The 15,982-nt window shown below is 38.4% G+C and overlaps 1 protein-coding gene across 2 annotated transcripts in view; it reads right to left on the bottom strand.

The window, feature by feature from the left end:
- LOC131223239 (uncharacterized) overlaps positions 1 to 15,450 on the bottom strand; it is a 43,758-nt gene extending 28,308 nt beyond the window's left edge. For both annotated transcript variants that reach the window (XM_058218572.1, XM_058218573.1), the window contains exons 1-8: positions 15,207 to 15,450; positions 13,617 to 13,777; positions 12,633 to 13,524; positions 2,249 to 2,995; positions 2,087 to 2,154; positions 1,780 to 1,963; positions 1,595 to 1,693; positions 1,429 to 1,495 (exon numbers count right to left, since the gene is read on the bottom strand). In XM_058218572.1, coding sequence (XP_058074555.1) covers positions 1,429 to 1,495; positions 1,595 to 1,693; positions 1,780 to 1,963; positions 2,087 to 2,154; positions 2,249 to 2,995; positions 12,633 to 13,524; positions 13,617 to 13,777; positions 15,207 to 15,269 — 2,281 coding nt within the window. In that variant the 5' untranslated portion in view covers positions 15,270 to 15,450. The remainder of the gene's footprint in view (positions 1 to 1,428; positions 1,496 to 1,594; positions 1,694 to 1,779; positions 1,964 to 2,086; positions 2,155 to 2,248; positions 2,996 to 12,632; positions 13,525 to 13,616; positions 13,778 to 15,206) is intronic.
- Positions 15,451 to 15,982: the final 532 nt, after the last annotated feature.

Below are 15,982 nucleotides of genomic sequence, written 5' to 3'. Positions count from 1 at the left end.
GGGCTCATTCCTTAGAATGACATATCAAAATGGATGGACGGTGTAGATAAAACAAATATATCATGGGGGCCTTACAGAGCCCTGACAGGACCATCCATCACTAGGCTCCTAATCCATGACAACGCGGATTTTCCCTAAAGCCAAGTTATCGTGAGAACTTTTTGAGAACTCATCATATGTGATGTGAGTCCAAAATCTGAACGGTTTAAGTGATGCAGCACTCCATGAAACCTTTATGGTTCAACTTTTGCTTTAATCTAAGACTTCGGTGGGCCATTAAAAAAGAAAACATTTTTTTCCCTTGATTTGCATCTTTCTTTGCTATGGCCCACCAGAGTTTTAGATCAAGGTAAAATTTGGTCCCTGGGAGTTTCATGGGATGCCGCATCACATGAACCGTTCAGATTGGAGGCCCATTACACGTGTGAAAAGATGCCTACGTGCCTCATGTAGCCGTGCCCAATAAAAAAGGACACGGATTAGCTATGACAGGTTAAGTAGCGAGACTCGCTACTGAAGTGATGTCACCAAGTTATGTGGGTCCTATCATGATGTATGTGTTGTATCCACACCGTCCATCCATTTGGAGAGAACATTTTAGCGCATGATCCAAAGAAGTAGGCAGATCCATAACTATAATGGGACCCCACCACCGAAAATAGTGAAGTGAGTTACACCCACCGTTGAAACCTTCCTAAGGTCCACCGTGATGTTTAGTTGAGATCCAATCTGTTCATAAGTTAACACAAACATTAAATACGGTAAAACACAAATATCAGCTTCATTGAAAACTTTTGTGGCCCTTAGAAATTTTTAATGGTGGGCGTCACTCTCCACTTATCTGAATCATTCTTTGGCTCATGACCTAAAATGGTTTCTCAAAATGGATGGACGATGTGGATACAAAACATACATCATGGTGGGACCCACAGAACTTGGTGACGTCACTACTGTAGCGAGTCTGGCTACTAAACCCGTCAGTAGCGAATCTGCGCCCAATGAAAAAGGGCTCTGAACCCATTTTTTATTGCAAAGACCCTAAAACCCTGAATTCTTCCCCAAATCTCCGGATTTCTCTGGATTTTTTTTCGCATTTTCTTCCTAAATCAATTCTGTTTTCAAGTAACAATCTTATAGAAGAAAGAAAAAAAGGGAATCGAGATTTTCTTTACAGTAACCTACGAATGGCGAGCTTCGATTCAAATGGCCTACCAAATGCAGCTTCCAATCAGGGCAATCTATTCTACAGGTGCAGAAATCCACCTTATCGAAAGTTTCCCTCTCTTTTTTTTCTGATTTTTTCAGAATATTTCTTCCGACGTGTTTCGTATCGTTGGACTGCAATACCGATAATATCGGCCAATAGCATCGATATTGCGAACACTGGTTCAAATGATGATTGGTAATTTTCAAAAAATAAATCCTCACCATCTTTCTTGCCAAAAACATTTGCACATCCCTCACATCGGCACCCAGCAGAACATCCAACACCAGCCTTCACAAGAAGGGAAACAAAATCACATCCAATCAGAACACGTAAACAACATGAAGAGGCATGGGAAAAAAAAAAACAATAAAATGACAGAACTTAAACCTGATAGCATTCGCAATACTTTTTCAGGCACCTAGATTTCTTGCAATTGCATCCTCTTTTATGTCTGGCTGAGGCTGGTGTTGTCAGGTTACCATCTTCCTGCAGAAAGAGACCACAACCTTCACAATTTTTTTCCAGAAGGTAAAAGAACAGAACTCAAGACAGGCTAGTGAAAGAGTCATTACGGCATTGTTTAGGGGAGACTCGACAATATGCCGCACTATCTTTGGAGCAAATGCAAGTGGATTGCGGGACTCTATCTGTTGCCGGGTCCCAAGAACCATATCTTCATATTCAGGCTTGTTGAAGCACTCTTGACATGTACAAGGTTCACCACAATATAAACCCGCAGCAAAGCAGTCACAGTAGCTGCATAAAAGAAGAGGTGAAGGTATAGGGTCATGTAGAGCAACATGACATATGATATAAGTATATAACATGCAAGGGCCAAGAATTAAGATACCATTTTGCACATATTCTATTAACACTTACAGTTTCAGGCATTTTGACTTCTTACAATTGCAACGTTTGCAGCCCACATCCTCAGAGTAAGGTTCCTCCTTTCTGGATCTCAAACAGTCAATTCGATGATGTCCACAAAATAAAATTTCAGGGAATAACAGAAAATCAAATGATAAGAATAAAAGTGCACACTTGCCTTTTCTTTCTGGGGCTCATTTCCTCAAAGATACAAGCATCTTCTGACATTCCGTTCTCGCATGGGATCAAATGTTGCTCAGTGAGTGTCAACTGCAGAGAATTCAAAGGTTGCATATTCAGTGGAGAAGTTCTGAAGCTGGTGGGAGAACTTGCCATCATGGAGGTCTGATTTTCCTGCTGATCCACTTCAGTGTTTTCAATGGAAGAAGCCACAGGAGAGTCTGCCTTCGCACTTAACCTTATTGAAGATTTGCCAACTAAACTTGCTGGGATTAACCAACCCTTAGAATCTGGTGGTAAATGACTGCTACTCCCAGAAAGCGGCTTCCCTAGTTTTGCATTCAAACAATCCTTTTCAACTAATTGTGTTTTTGGACCAGACCTGACTGCAATGTTGCTTCCAATGCTGTTTAAGTGTAATCCAATGCCAGATGGCATGGGAGTTCTTACAGGAGAACTTCCACCATTCTGAGCAGATCTGTCAACCTTATTGATGTGGGTTTGTAGTGCTTTAAATGGGCGGTAAGGCAACCTGGGCAATGCATACTGGGACTTGCCTGCTTGCTTGCTGCTGGAGGTTGTGTTTGCTTCTGCATGGGAAGGACTGGAAGAAGACCATGCATTCAGAAGAGTATTTGACTGATTCCAAGAATTATTGTTGCCCCCAATTTTTCTCCTACAATCATCTGCAGATTCGAATTGAAGACGTCTACGCATGCCACATTGGTGTTGATTGGCTTCCTACATTGACTGCTGTAATTATTCTACTGCAAGAATCTTAAAAAGGAAATTGGTAACAAAAAATAAAGGCCTGCCTAAATTGCTTTCGTTGAAGATTTCAAAGAATGTATCTTTGCCAGTTAAACCAAGCAATAGAGGACAAACCCACAAATTTATATTGTCCTTAAGGATGATAGCCCAGAAAATTTCAAGAAGATCAAAATTAACCCAAGAAAATGATAACAAAATACAAGTCAGAGTCAAAGGAAGACTATGGATAAATAGAGGAATACAAGTAACAAAACAGGAGACTTTTCAATTAAAATTCATCTCTGGAAATTGATGACAGTCATTGGGACACTGATCTAAGGGCTCAGTTCGAAAACTTGATTTCAGCAAACTAATAAAAATTTGGATGACAATGTGTCGCAATTAGTTCAGTTCTACTGTCTTAAGAAAGATCAATTTCTGAGAAATAATTCTTTATGTATTACGTTGTTGATGGAAATGAATTTTTCAACCACAAGTAATGGGCAGCAATTACTAAAACTAGCTAGAGATGATATTATGTGGGCTGTGACTTGTATGGAGGATTTGATCCCTTTTATTTTTTTAATTTTTTTTTTAAGGTAATGGTAATTTTGTTAAAAGAAGCACCGAGATGGTGCAACATACAACAACCTAAAAAGGAAAAAAATATAATCCTTCAACCCTTCAATACAAGATGCCCATTGCCCTCAAGAAACCCAATCAACATTATCACTTGAATTTCGGAAACATCTCCCATTCCTTTCTTCCCAAAATCACCCATAAGACTGCCGACAAGCTAAGCCTCCATATAGCCCTCATTTGCTTTCCAAACTCCATGCCATCAAGGTGTCCCGAATCGGTTACGTATCGGCCGATGCGTAACGGTAACGGTGGTACCCGTTACGCGATACATAGGCATAACGGGCATAACCCCGATTTTGGTACCGTAACGGCCGTTACGGGCACGTTACGGGCATAACGGCCGTTACTGACCCATAACGGCTAGCCCGTAACGGTCGGATAACGGCCAGATTTTTTTTTCTTTTTAAAGCTCTGTTTTTTCATATTTTTTTGAAACCATTTGCTTCCAAACTCTCACTCAATCCTTTACTACTATTTTCGACCAATCTTGACTTGTATTTGAGATAAAAACACATTATATTACGGATTTTCTTGAATTGAAGCTCCGTGAGCCATTTTTCAAAAATTCGTCAAAAATAAGTATTTATACTTTTTATTGTATGTTTTGTTGTTTTAATCATAGAATATGATGTGTTAATCATAGTAGAACATGTTAATGTGCATTTTACAGATTTGTGGTGTCATTTTATATTTTTTTATATTTTTTTCCTATTTACGCACTAATTTTGGCCCTTTTTTAAAAAATTTTAAAAATCTTTTTTTAATGAATGGTTTACTATTTTAATCATAGAATATGATGTGTTAAATATAATAGAACATGTTAATGTGCATTTTACAGATTTGCAAACTCATTTTATATTTTTTTCTATTTACGCACTAATTTCGGTCATTTTTTAAAAAATTCGAAAAATCATTTTTTAATGAATAGTTTGTTGTTTTAATCATAGAATATGATGTGTTAAATATAGTAGAACATGTTAATGTGCATTTTACAGATTTGCAACCTCATTTTATATATTTTTATATTTTTTTCTATTTACACACTAATTTCAGCCCTTTTTAAAAAATTTTGAAAAATCATTTTTTAATGAATGGTTTGCTGTTTTAATCATAGAATATGATGTGTTAAATATAATAGAACATGTTAATGTGCATTTTATAGATTTGCAACCTCATTTTATTTTTTTTAAATATTTTTTTCTATTTACGCACTAATTTCGGCCCCTTTTTTTTAAATTCGAAAAATTATTTTTTAATGAATGGTTTGTTGTTTTAATCATAGAATATGATGTGTTAATTATAGTTGAACATGTTAATGTGCATTTTACAGATTTGCAACCTCATTTTATATTTTTTTCTATTTACGCACTAATTTTGGCCCTTTTTTAAAAAATTTGAAAAATCATTTTTTAATGAATGGTTTGTTGTTTTAATCATAGAATATGATGTGTTAAATATGGTAGAACATATTAATGTGCATTTTACAGATTTGCAACCTCATTTTATATTTTTTTCTATTTACGCACTAATTTCGGCCCTTTTTTAAAAAAATCGAAAAATCATTTTTTAATGAATGGTTTGTTGTTTTAATCATAGAATATTATGTGTTAATTATAGTAGAACATGTTAGTATGCATTTTACAGATTTGTGGTGTCATTTTATATTTTTTTCAATTTTCGAATTAGTGACTTTATGTTTTTATTTGTTTATATTGGACAGGTTTTGAAGCTTTTTAGGATTTAGTTAGAACATAAAATCATCTTTATTGACATAAGTCATACACTCATACTCATATCTAATCTATATCTAATTATCTAGTATCTACCTAAACCTAAAGAAATGTCTGGGTCTGGCCAACAAGTAAGTGATGATATTGGATGGCAACATTGTGAGAGGGTTGGTGGTACTAGGCACCAAATGAAGTGCAAGTATTGTGATAGACTAGTGACTGGTGGAATTACCCGTCTCAAACAACATTTGGCACATCGAAATGGTCAAGTTACGGCATGTACTAGAGTACCGAAAGAGATAATGCTTTTAATGCAAACTAGTCTGGATGAGTCGAAGGGTAAACGTGTTGTTGTACAAAAGAAGAAAGATGATGTTTTGGATGCAGTTCGATAGGAGGTGTTTGGTCCTGAATATATGGGCGTTTGTGATGAAGATATTATTGATTCTGACGAAGATTCAGATCGGGAATTAACTATAGTTGGGAGAGAGAGCTTGCGTCTAGCTCATGAAGAGGAAGAACGATGCCGCATGTTTGGCACGCATGGGCCAGTGCGTGATACAGGGGGTTAGTGGGAGTAGGAGTGGGAGTGCAACTGGAAGTGCAACTGCTTCTGCAGGTGGGAGTGGGGGGGTAGGTTTGGTGGGTTACAACGTGTGTTTGGGAGCCGACGACAAACATCTTCACGTGATGCCCCTATACGTTTGGATGAAGAAGTAAATGAGCCTAGGAGACCCTCTATTGATCCAATCATGTTTAGGAAAGAATCAACTAAATAAAATAAGATAAAACAAATGTGGAGTACAACTTCCGTTGAGAAATTAGATAGAGCAGCAGCAAAGTTATTTATACATGCCAACATACCTCCTAACGCAGCTAATTCTCCATATTGGCAGGTGGCAATTGATGCAGCGGCAGAAGCAGGTGAAGGAATAAAAGCTCCCACGGCTAAGGAGATTAGGGGAAAATGAACAGATGCAAAGTATGCAGATATGAAAGCATACGTGGCTACCTTTAAACCTGTATGGGCAAGCCAGAGGATGCACGATCATGTGTGATGGTTGGACTGGCCCAACCAGACGTAGCATGATCAACTTCATGGTGTACTGCCACTTAGGAACTATATACCACAAGTCAATTGATGCCTTAGAGGCAACAAAAAATTCTACTTATATTAATGGACTAATGGATAAAGTTGTGGATGAGATTGGAAAGGAGAATATAGTGCAGATTGTGACAGATAATGAAGCATCATATAAGCTTGCAAGACATATGTTGATGAATAAGAGAAAACATCTTTTTTGGTCACCATGTGTTGCCCATTGTATTGATCTTATATTGGAAGATATTGGGAAGAAGAAAAATGTTAAGGAAATGGTCGAAAAGGCAAGAGAAGTGATGACGTTTATTTACAACCATAATCAAGTAGTCGCAATAATGAGAAAGTTCACAAAAGGACGAGAGTTGTTGAGGCCTACGGCGACTAGATTCGCAACAAACTTTATAGCATTAGAGAGTTTATTCCAGCATAGGAGAGAGTTGAGTGAGATGTTCGCTTTCCGAGAATGGCTCAACACAAAACATGGGCAGAAGACATCAGGGACACCAGTTGAAGTCGTGAACACCATACGAGACAACAAATATTGAAAGAGGGTCAAGTTAATCCTAAAGGTGATGGAGCCACTAATGAGGGTACTCCGTCTTGTTGAAACCGACGAAGCACCTACCATGGGTTTCCTATACGATACCATGGATAAGGCAAAGTTAGCAATTCAACATGATTGTAGAAGCTGGGAGTCTTATTGGAGGATGATCGACAGGAGATGGACAAGACATCTCCATCGCGATCTTCATGCAGCGGGTTACTATCTAAATCCTGGGTATAGATATGCCCAATCATTTGTTGAGGATGATGAAGTTCGTGTCGGGCTAAAAAATGTGATAAAGAGACTAGAGCCTGACTTAGATCTGCAAATAAAGGCGTTGAATAAATTAGATACATTTGGAAATCGCCTTGGTAGCTTTAGAGATGCTCTTGCACAGCATGTAGTATCTAGGTTGCAACCGGCCGAATGGTGGATTAATTTCGGAGAGAGTACAAAGGCTCTCTAAAAAATTGCGGTAAAAGTTTTAAGCCAGACAACATCTTCATCTAGTTGTGAAAGGAATTAGAGTTGTTTTGCGCTTATTCATTCAAAGAATAGGAATAGATTGCAGACTAGAACATTAGATAGACTTATCTTCATGCACTACAATATAAAACTAAGAATGCGACGACATCATAAGAGCATTACAGCTGTCGATGACGGAGACTACTGTCCAATAAACTTGGACAATATTTATGATGAGGATGACCCGCTTCTACCTTGGTTGAAAACAAGAGAAAAGCAAATTGAAGAGGATAGTGAAGAATTGGAAATTGATGACCCAGAAATACGTAGAGCGCAACAAGAGAGTCGTGCAGATGTATAGGACCCAATAAGAGGGGCAGCGTTTATGTCAAGTACGGGTATGGCTCAAGATCAACAAAAGAGTACGAGCAGTGGTAGCGTAACCATGTCGGATGATGGTGACGATGACCCCCCTGCCCCTGGTGCTGGCACTTTTGGTGTTGCTCAGCACCCTATACAGCCGTCTACAAATTGCGATACCAATGAACATCGACGAAGTAATACACGAGGTCGGACTTATGAGTGTACTGAGTCACGATACAGCCAGCAGGAGGAGGGTACATCTAGTGGTGCACCAGGTCCGGAACATCAGCAGGCTCATGGTCTTGGTTATTATGATGGATTATGGTCAATTGGATTATGATTATGGTGGTTATACTGAGCCTGTTCCATCACATTCATGTTGGAGTAATCCTCCCGATCAATATCTATATGATTATAGATATCTAGATCCAAATCCAAGTTACTCATCACAGCAGACGCACTCTCAATCTCAAGATTCTCAACAGCCTGAGTATGAGCACCAGTATGGCTATTCGACGGGCACTGGTGGATATCCGTACTCGGGGTCAGAGTCGTTGCCTAGTCAGGATCAGTCATCCTCTGGTTTTGTTGATCTAGTATTTCTTTCTGGCACTGAATATTATGTATATACAGCACCTACACCTATTGGACAGCCTCAGCATGGTGATGATGACGATAATGTGGAGGTCGAGCAACCACAAAAAAACGGATTTTCATTTTGGTGGTGACTTGTGATTGTGAGTATATATTTGTATTAAGGTAAGTATTTGCAGCAGACAGCTCACAGCAGTATTCTTGCAAGAAGCCAAGCACACACTTGACACTGCCTAACTTGTATTTAAAATAGCCCCCCTGACAACCAATCAAGTAATCCTTAATCAAGTTGCAGGGAAGTATATCACACACTACTATTTTTTTTTTTAATATTCTTGACTTGAGGATGACAGGTCATAGACAGGAATCATAGTCACGTGCACAGGTATATTCGAGAAATTCCTCAAAAATAATTGCAAACACCTAATGTAAGATATTTTCATATTACATTCATTCTAATATATCTATCATTGATAGTAGATAGTTAGAAAATTAAATATATGAATTTTGTAGTCAAATTCAGGTTATCTGGTTCATAAATTCATCAGACAATCCGATACAACTTCTCACCAAAGAGTGGACCGTTACACCACCATAAACATGTTCCAATTTATAAATGAATACATATTTGGAATGCTTAGAATATTCCGGATTTAATCCATATTTTTTCATATTTTTTTGGCAAAAAAAAAAAAAAAAAATTTGCACCGTTACAGGCCATTATGCCCCCGTATCGCCGTTACGCCTCCGTATCCGTATCGGTTTGGAAGGGCACCGTTACGCCAGCCGTACCAAGCCAAACGGAGCTCCCAACTGAACCTGACATAGCCCAAGAGATCTTATATAACATGAGAAACCCGATCAATATTATTACTCGAATTTCGAAAACATCTCCTATTCCTTTCTTCCCAAAATCACCCATAAGACTAACAATGAGCTAAGCCTCCATATAGCCCTCATTTGCTTTCCAAACTCCACACCATACCAAGCCAAAAGGAGGTTCCCAACTGAACTTGGCATACCTCAAGAGATCTGATATAACGTGAGAAACCCAATCAATATTATTACTTAAATTTCATAAACATCTCCTGTTCCTTTCTTCCCAAAATCACCCACAAGACTGCCAACGATCTAAGCCTCCATATAGCCCTCATTTGCTTTCCAAACTCCACGCCATACCAAGCCAAAAGGAGGCCCCCAACTGAATTTGGCATAGCCCAAGAGATCTGATATATCGTGAGAAACCCACTCCACACTTGATGGGTGAACGGACACTGGCTGAAAAAGTGATTGACTGATTTGGAAACTTGCCATGCACATAAAGCAAAAATTAGGCAACATCATCCCACGTTTCTTAAGATCATCCACAATCAAGACCCTATCCCTTTCAACTAACCAACTAAAGGCCACGATCTTCGAGAGAGCACCATAGGACCACACATGCTTAGAAACAACCAGAATTGTCTTTTTGCCAGATCATCCGATCCCATTCCTCACCGGGTAACACATTTTTCTCAATAAATGAGCTTCTTCTTTTTTCCTTGAAAGATCTCAATAAATTAGCATTATCCATCAAAATAATATATAACTTTTTTAAAAGGCAATCAAATTAATATATAACTAGCTCCAATATGCATGGATGTCCTGATAGAAAATTGGAACAGCTGCAATAAGTAAACAACTAGCACCACATTATTGAGAGGAAAGAACACTTACGAATAAATAGAACGAGATTTATTATAAAGTTACAAGTTCTAATCACTCTATGAACTTTGAATGTACATAACATCTGTATCTCCATCATTTCTCCTTTATTTGGTGGACTGTGGTGTCAAACTCCCCCCATTGTCAAGACCGCTTGAAAGTACATTACATTTGTATTGTATCTCCATCATCTCTCTAGTGTGGAGCTATTCTAAGAAGGAGAGTTTTTGGTGTGGTCTCTGTATTCAGTGCCGTATTGTCCATCAGTCGAAGGCGGCAAAAGTCATACTTCTTATCTTTGGTCATACGATGCATCCCCAAAAGTGGCTATGTTTGAATGGTTAGCTGGCAGAAATAAAATCTTAACCATCAACAATTTGCGCAAGAGGTCTTTCATTATCCCTCATGGTTGTCCAATGTGTTTGAGCATTGAAGAGTCAGTGAGCCATTTGTTCATTCACTACTCCTCTCGGATAGTCTAGTCTGGCATTCTTAAAGTGGCATCAATCAACTGGGTGATGCTTTATGCAGTTTCTGATTTGCTACCGATGTGGCATTTTGAGGAGGGAGGATCCTTCGGCAAAAGAAGGTAGAGAAAAGCATTGTTGTCTATGTTTTGGGCAGTGTTTCAAATAGCACCCGTAGCGTAGCGGTAGTGTATGCTACGTAACATAGCGTGGCTGTAGCGCTACGTAGCGTCCCAAACAACATAAATCCCCTGTAACGTATGCTACAGGGGTCATAGTGTATGCTACAACTACGTAGCGTCCGTAGCGTAAACTACAGTGTATTTTTTTACTATATTTTTTTTTCACATTTCCTTTGTTTCTAATGTTGAGGAATGTGACACTTGTATTGTACTTGATACTTTTAACCTATGGGATTTTTATTTCTTTTCATAATTCTTACTTGTGGTTTCAATTAGACATTATTAATTAAAGTGGTTTGCTTAGAAAGTTGTTGATGTGATAATTATTTGATTTGGCTTATATATGTGGATTGGCTTTTGATAAATGATAACTAATAACTTTTTTTTAACAAGCTTATAATTGATCAAATGAATCATCCTTTAGGCATTTTTATATTTTTTTTCCTTTTTTTCACTATTTATTATATTTGTCCTATTTTTAAATTAAAAAATAGAAGTATCGTGTAGAGCTATAGAGGGCTGAGTGCTACGCATCACGCTACTGCTATTTAAAACACTGGTTTTGGGCTACCTGATTAAAGCGAAATAATTGTTGTTTTTGTAACATAAACAGGTCTAAGGGAAGGGTTACTGATAGGGTGGCTTTGTATGTTAGGGAGTGGGCTCCCTAGTGTCATTGTCTTTGTTTCTCATTTGTTTGTAGGGTCTATCTTCTTTGTTTTTTTGTTTTCTTCATTTTCTTTTTTCCTGGCCTGTGGCCCAATAATATCACCAACTTTCAAAAAAAAAAGTGGTTCAGATGAAGGTGAAACTATAATCTAGTCTACGAGGGTTCTAATTTATCTGACTCACATTGCCCATGATAGCCTCAGAGTAAAGCAAAAGGTGAACGGTTCAGGAGAATCAAATGTCCTCTTCATTATATTCATTCTCGCTTTATTCTCAGGTGGATAACATACACCCTGGCAGTAGGGTTTATTACAAAGACAAATGTACCATATCTGTAAACCCAATGCATGATTTGAAATATTTTTTCAGGCTGATATAGGAATAAAACTCAATGATCTCTTACCCTATTGTTTGTGAGCTATATGAGGTATATTGTGTTTGGGATTGGAATACAATACTAATTGCAGAATTAACAGGGTGAATACTGGTGACAAGGTTCACTAAGCCAGACTGGCATGTCAAGCTTTGACGCAAAGTTTGGCCTCAGCATGGCACAATGGATTATAGGCACAAAGTAAGACATGGGAAGTAGGATGGACCAAAAAACCATGGAGCCTGCCCAACCCTTTTACATTCCAATTGAACGCCTCCTCCATTGGAAGGTACAGGAATCATTAGAGTTCTCAAGTTCAATTTTGCAAGCAACTTGCTTGACAGCTAGGTACCTTGCAGAATTAAATCTATTGGGGATGATAATCATGATGAGTGACAGGAACTACACGTGGGGTCCTCTTGAAGGACCCTATTTAGGAAGCCTATGCAAAGAAATAGAAATCTTGTATGGCTGTTGTGAACAAAAAAGCGACAGAGTACCTCCAGAATGAAAACTTTGTCAATTATCATATGGACAGAAAGAGCATGTAAGAGGGGAAACTTGACTCAGTATGATTTTTTAGGTCGTACTCTAATTCACAAAGATGACAAAATAGAAACACATACCCACACACAACTATCATATGAAATAATAGCTCCCTCAATTAATTGAGCTTTTGTAGGTACTAATAAAAACCTTGTATTAAACCACCTCAACATGTGGCCAGTGGGTGCATCATTACTTCAGAAGGAAATTAAATTGATGGTTAATCTTCCAACACATTATTTGGTACCTCACAATCATGTGGCATCTGGTTGTCTATTGCAGTAGAGTCCTCATGATGAACACCATCTGCTTGGACAGTCAGGAAAGATCCAGGAAGCAACTGTGGGGTAGAACTCCATTCATCCAGCTGCCCACTTTCCGCAGGATGCAGCTTAACATCTTGTGTTTCATGATTATGAAGACCTGACGAACTAACAGCCATTTGCTTCTCACAGTCAACGATCTCACACTCTTTATTGCTTGACAGAAAAGAGGCAGAGTCTGGAGCATTTTGATCCACTAAATGCTGCTCATGTTGTTTAACCGAAGCAGAATCTGTAGATAAACCAGTCTCAGAAGGATGATTTACATTCTTAGAAACCAAATGTGGCCACTCATCACGAATCCTTTCATCATTCTTTTCCTGAGTTCCACCAGCCTGTTTGACATATCCTTCAGCCTCAGGCGGTTTGACACGGTCCACTGAATTTGCACATACTGGATCCTCTCCAGCCTGCCCTAAGGAAGTTAGGGTCATAGCCACTGCATGCTTCGTATTTTTCCGAACATCACCATCTTCATCAACAAAATCTGAAATTGCTTCTTTTGAGCCACTGCAACCACTCCGTAAAACTTTGGGTTGATCAGTAGTTTGACTTGAATGCAAGTGAGGTGAACCAGTAGAATTCACGCACTCCTCGAGAGGATCAGCCAGGAATTCATCAACACATTCCGAAGGGCTGAAGGGATGTACTTGCACAGAGCCCTTAATTTCGCACACTTCCTTAGTGTGTGGGATCAACTCAACTGTCAATTGGGAGGCAGAAGGTTGAGAAACTTCTGACTCCACTGCAAGTATCCTGCCTCCATCATCGTACTCTAAGGACAACTCAGCATCAGATGAGGGTAAATATTGAGGCCTGAAACAGAACCAATAACTTTCATTGACAACTATCCACTCAGGCTACATCAGTCTGAAAACTTGAAATTTTCCACAAATTTAAGACATTACCTTTTCAGGAAATCCGTTTCTCGATGGGAATTAATGCGTGGAGAACTAAACACAGGCAGTTGTGGAGGCAGGCTAAGCTCTGAAAACAATCGTCCAACATGCGTGCGCTTACTTGGCTTTATAGGAGACAAAGTGCTAAGGTAATTGAAGAAAGGTGAATCCTACAAAAGACAGAATTGAAGATGACCAAAAAAAAAAACCAGATCAAAATCCATATAAAAAAGAACCAGTTAAAAACAACAAACTCATCCACCACCAATCTAAAACTCATTCTTGTTGAGAACAATGATTCTATAGAGGAAATTGACCAACAATGACTACGAATTTGTTTCGATTTCTCAATTCATTTCAAACGCATGAATTACAATTCATTACCTCAAAACTTTGAGCATGATATTCGACATTACCTAGTGAGAAGGTAAAAAGTAAGAAAACTTCATAGAAACCTACAACAACGTTGCTTACTTCAAACCTCAGACAGCTACTTCTGCTATTGGCAAAAGTATGAATTCCCTACACCATTAAGGGAGAATAAGCAACACATACACAACATGTGGGATACAAACAGCAATCGAGAACATCCAAATTATTGGCAGATTCAGCACCAATGGAGCATAGACAAACAGATCACAGGGGTCAGATGATCTTAACCATCCAATTCCACCCACAGAGTTTAGGTTGCATACAAATGTTTTTAGCCGTTCCATTTGATGGGTACAAATCAGAGATTGAGGATTGTCTAACCAGTGCAACTTTGGGAGAAAAGCTTCTTCCACAAAGGGGCCCATGTCCTATGCCATGTGTCTGTGGATGTGTTGCTACTGCTTCCTAAATGATACAGCAAACAGTAGTACTACTTCCCACCCAACTAGAAACATACACCCAAAACCCTAATATCAGTTTTTTTTTATTTAATAAAAAAGACGTATACCATACTCACATGTGACAGACACGCACTCAATCCCAACAGTCCAAATCATGGGCCCTGTTGATGATCGAGGACGAGCCCAAAAGTCACAATGATGAGATGCTCCAAAACTGCTCAACTGCCAGCATCAACAAAATGAGATCCAAATTCAGCAGGCATATGTCCATACCCATAGAAAGTACATATGTAGGATCATCCAATCAGTTGGATTTTTGGTCCATGCCCCATCCACTTGAGCCACAAATTGGACAGCTCAGATCAAATCGCATTCCGCCACCTATACGGCTGGATTTCCGCAAGCATACGATCCTTCATACTCAACAGACTACGGAATAATTCATCAAATAAATCAACACCTGGTTCCCGAGATTTCCCCCAAAACCTAACCCTAGCCCCAAAACTACTACCGATGGAAAATCGGACCAATGATCAAACATAAAGGTAAATTTTCAAGCCGCTTAAACCCGATTTACCTCAGATGAAACCAACAAGTGCAAAAAAATGAAAAACCCGGGAAAAAAATCAAATATCCGACCAACAAAATCCCAAAAAAAAAAAAAAAAAAAAAACCGAGAAGAGATCTGAAATGAGGGGGAAACGATGAGATTCCATCAAAAGGGAGACAAAACAAACAAAAAATTTTAAAAAAAAAAAAAAAACACCTGAAATTTCGGAGATGGAGAGGAGGATGAGGAAGGGATCCGATCGGTTTCAGGAGAATCCATGGCTTGAAACCCTAACCCGAGAATCCCCTGTACGCATCTTCGCTTTCTATCGCTTTCTTCTTCTGAAACGGATGGAAGATGATATTGTGAATATCTTCATTTTTTCTATTTTTATTTATTGTATTTTATTTATTTCGATTTTTCAGGAAATACATAGAAGCAATAGAAGGAGACTGTGTCAGTCAGAAAGCGCTCGTCTACTTAAATCCAGGGCAACGGGCGGGAAAAATACTATTGCCGAATTATTCAGTGAAACTCGACTGCACGGAGGTTCCATCATACCTACCTTAGATACAGCTACATGTATGTTTAATGGTTAATCAAGACCGCTTATCCACTTTTGAATACGTAGATCAAGTACATTTATATAGATCATATGTATAGCGTTGCTTACAACTGATCTAACACTATCAAATTTTGTGACACGTCTTGCAATAGATATAATGGCACGTGATAGTAAGATCTCAATAAGTAACAAATAGTAAATAGAAAATAAAAAATTTACTATTATCTTCTGATCTTTAAATTTAATTATATTTCAAAAAGTCATAAGTAGTGCAAAAAAGAATAAATTCAATTAGCTTTGTATCCATAACTCAAGCGGTATATAAAGTGAAAATACCTCGTTTCAACATTGAGGTTTAGGTATTAATTTTCCAGTAAGGGCGGCTAAGAGCGGAGTATGTACTAACAATGGGGTTTACAAAGAAAGT

The sequence above is a fragment of the Magnolia sinica genome, chromosome 13, assembly GCF_029962835.1.
Source record: "Magnolia sinica isolate HGM2019 chromosome 13, MsV1, whole genome shotgun sequence".
Classification (NCBI taxonomy): Eukaryota; Viridiplantae; Streptophyta; class Magnoliopsida; order Magnoliales; family Magnoliaceae; genus Magnolia; species Magnolia sinica.
The sequence above is the reverse complement of the archived record's forward strand: the minus strand, read 5'-3'. Positions and strand labels throughout refer to the sequence as shown.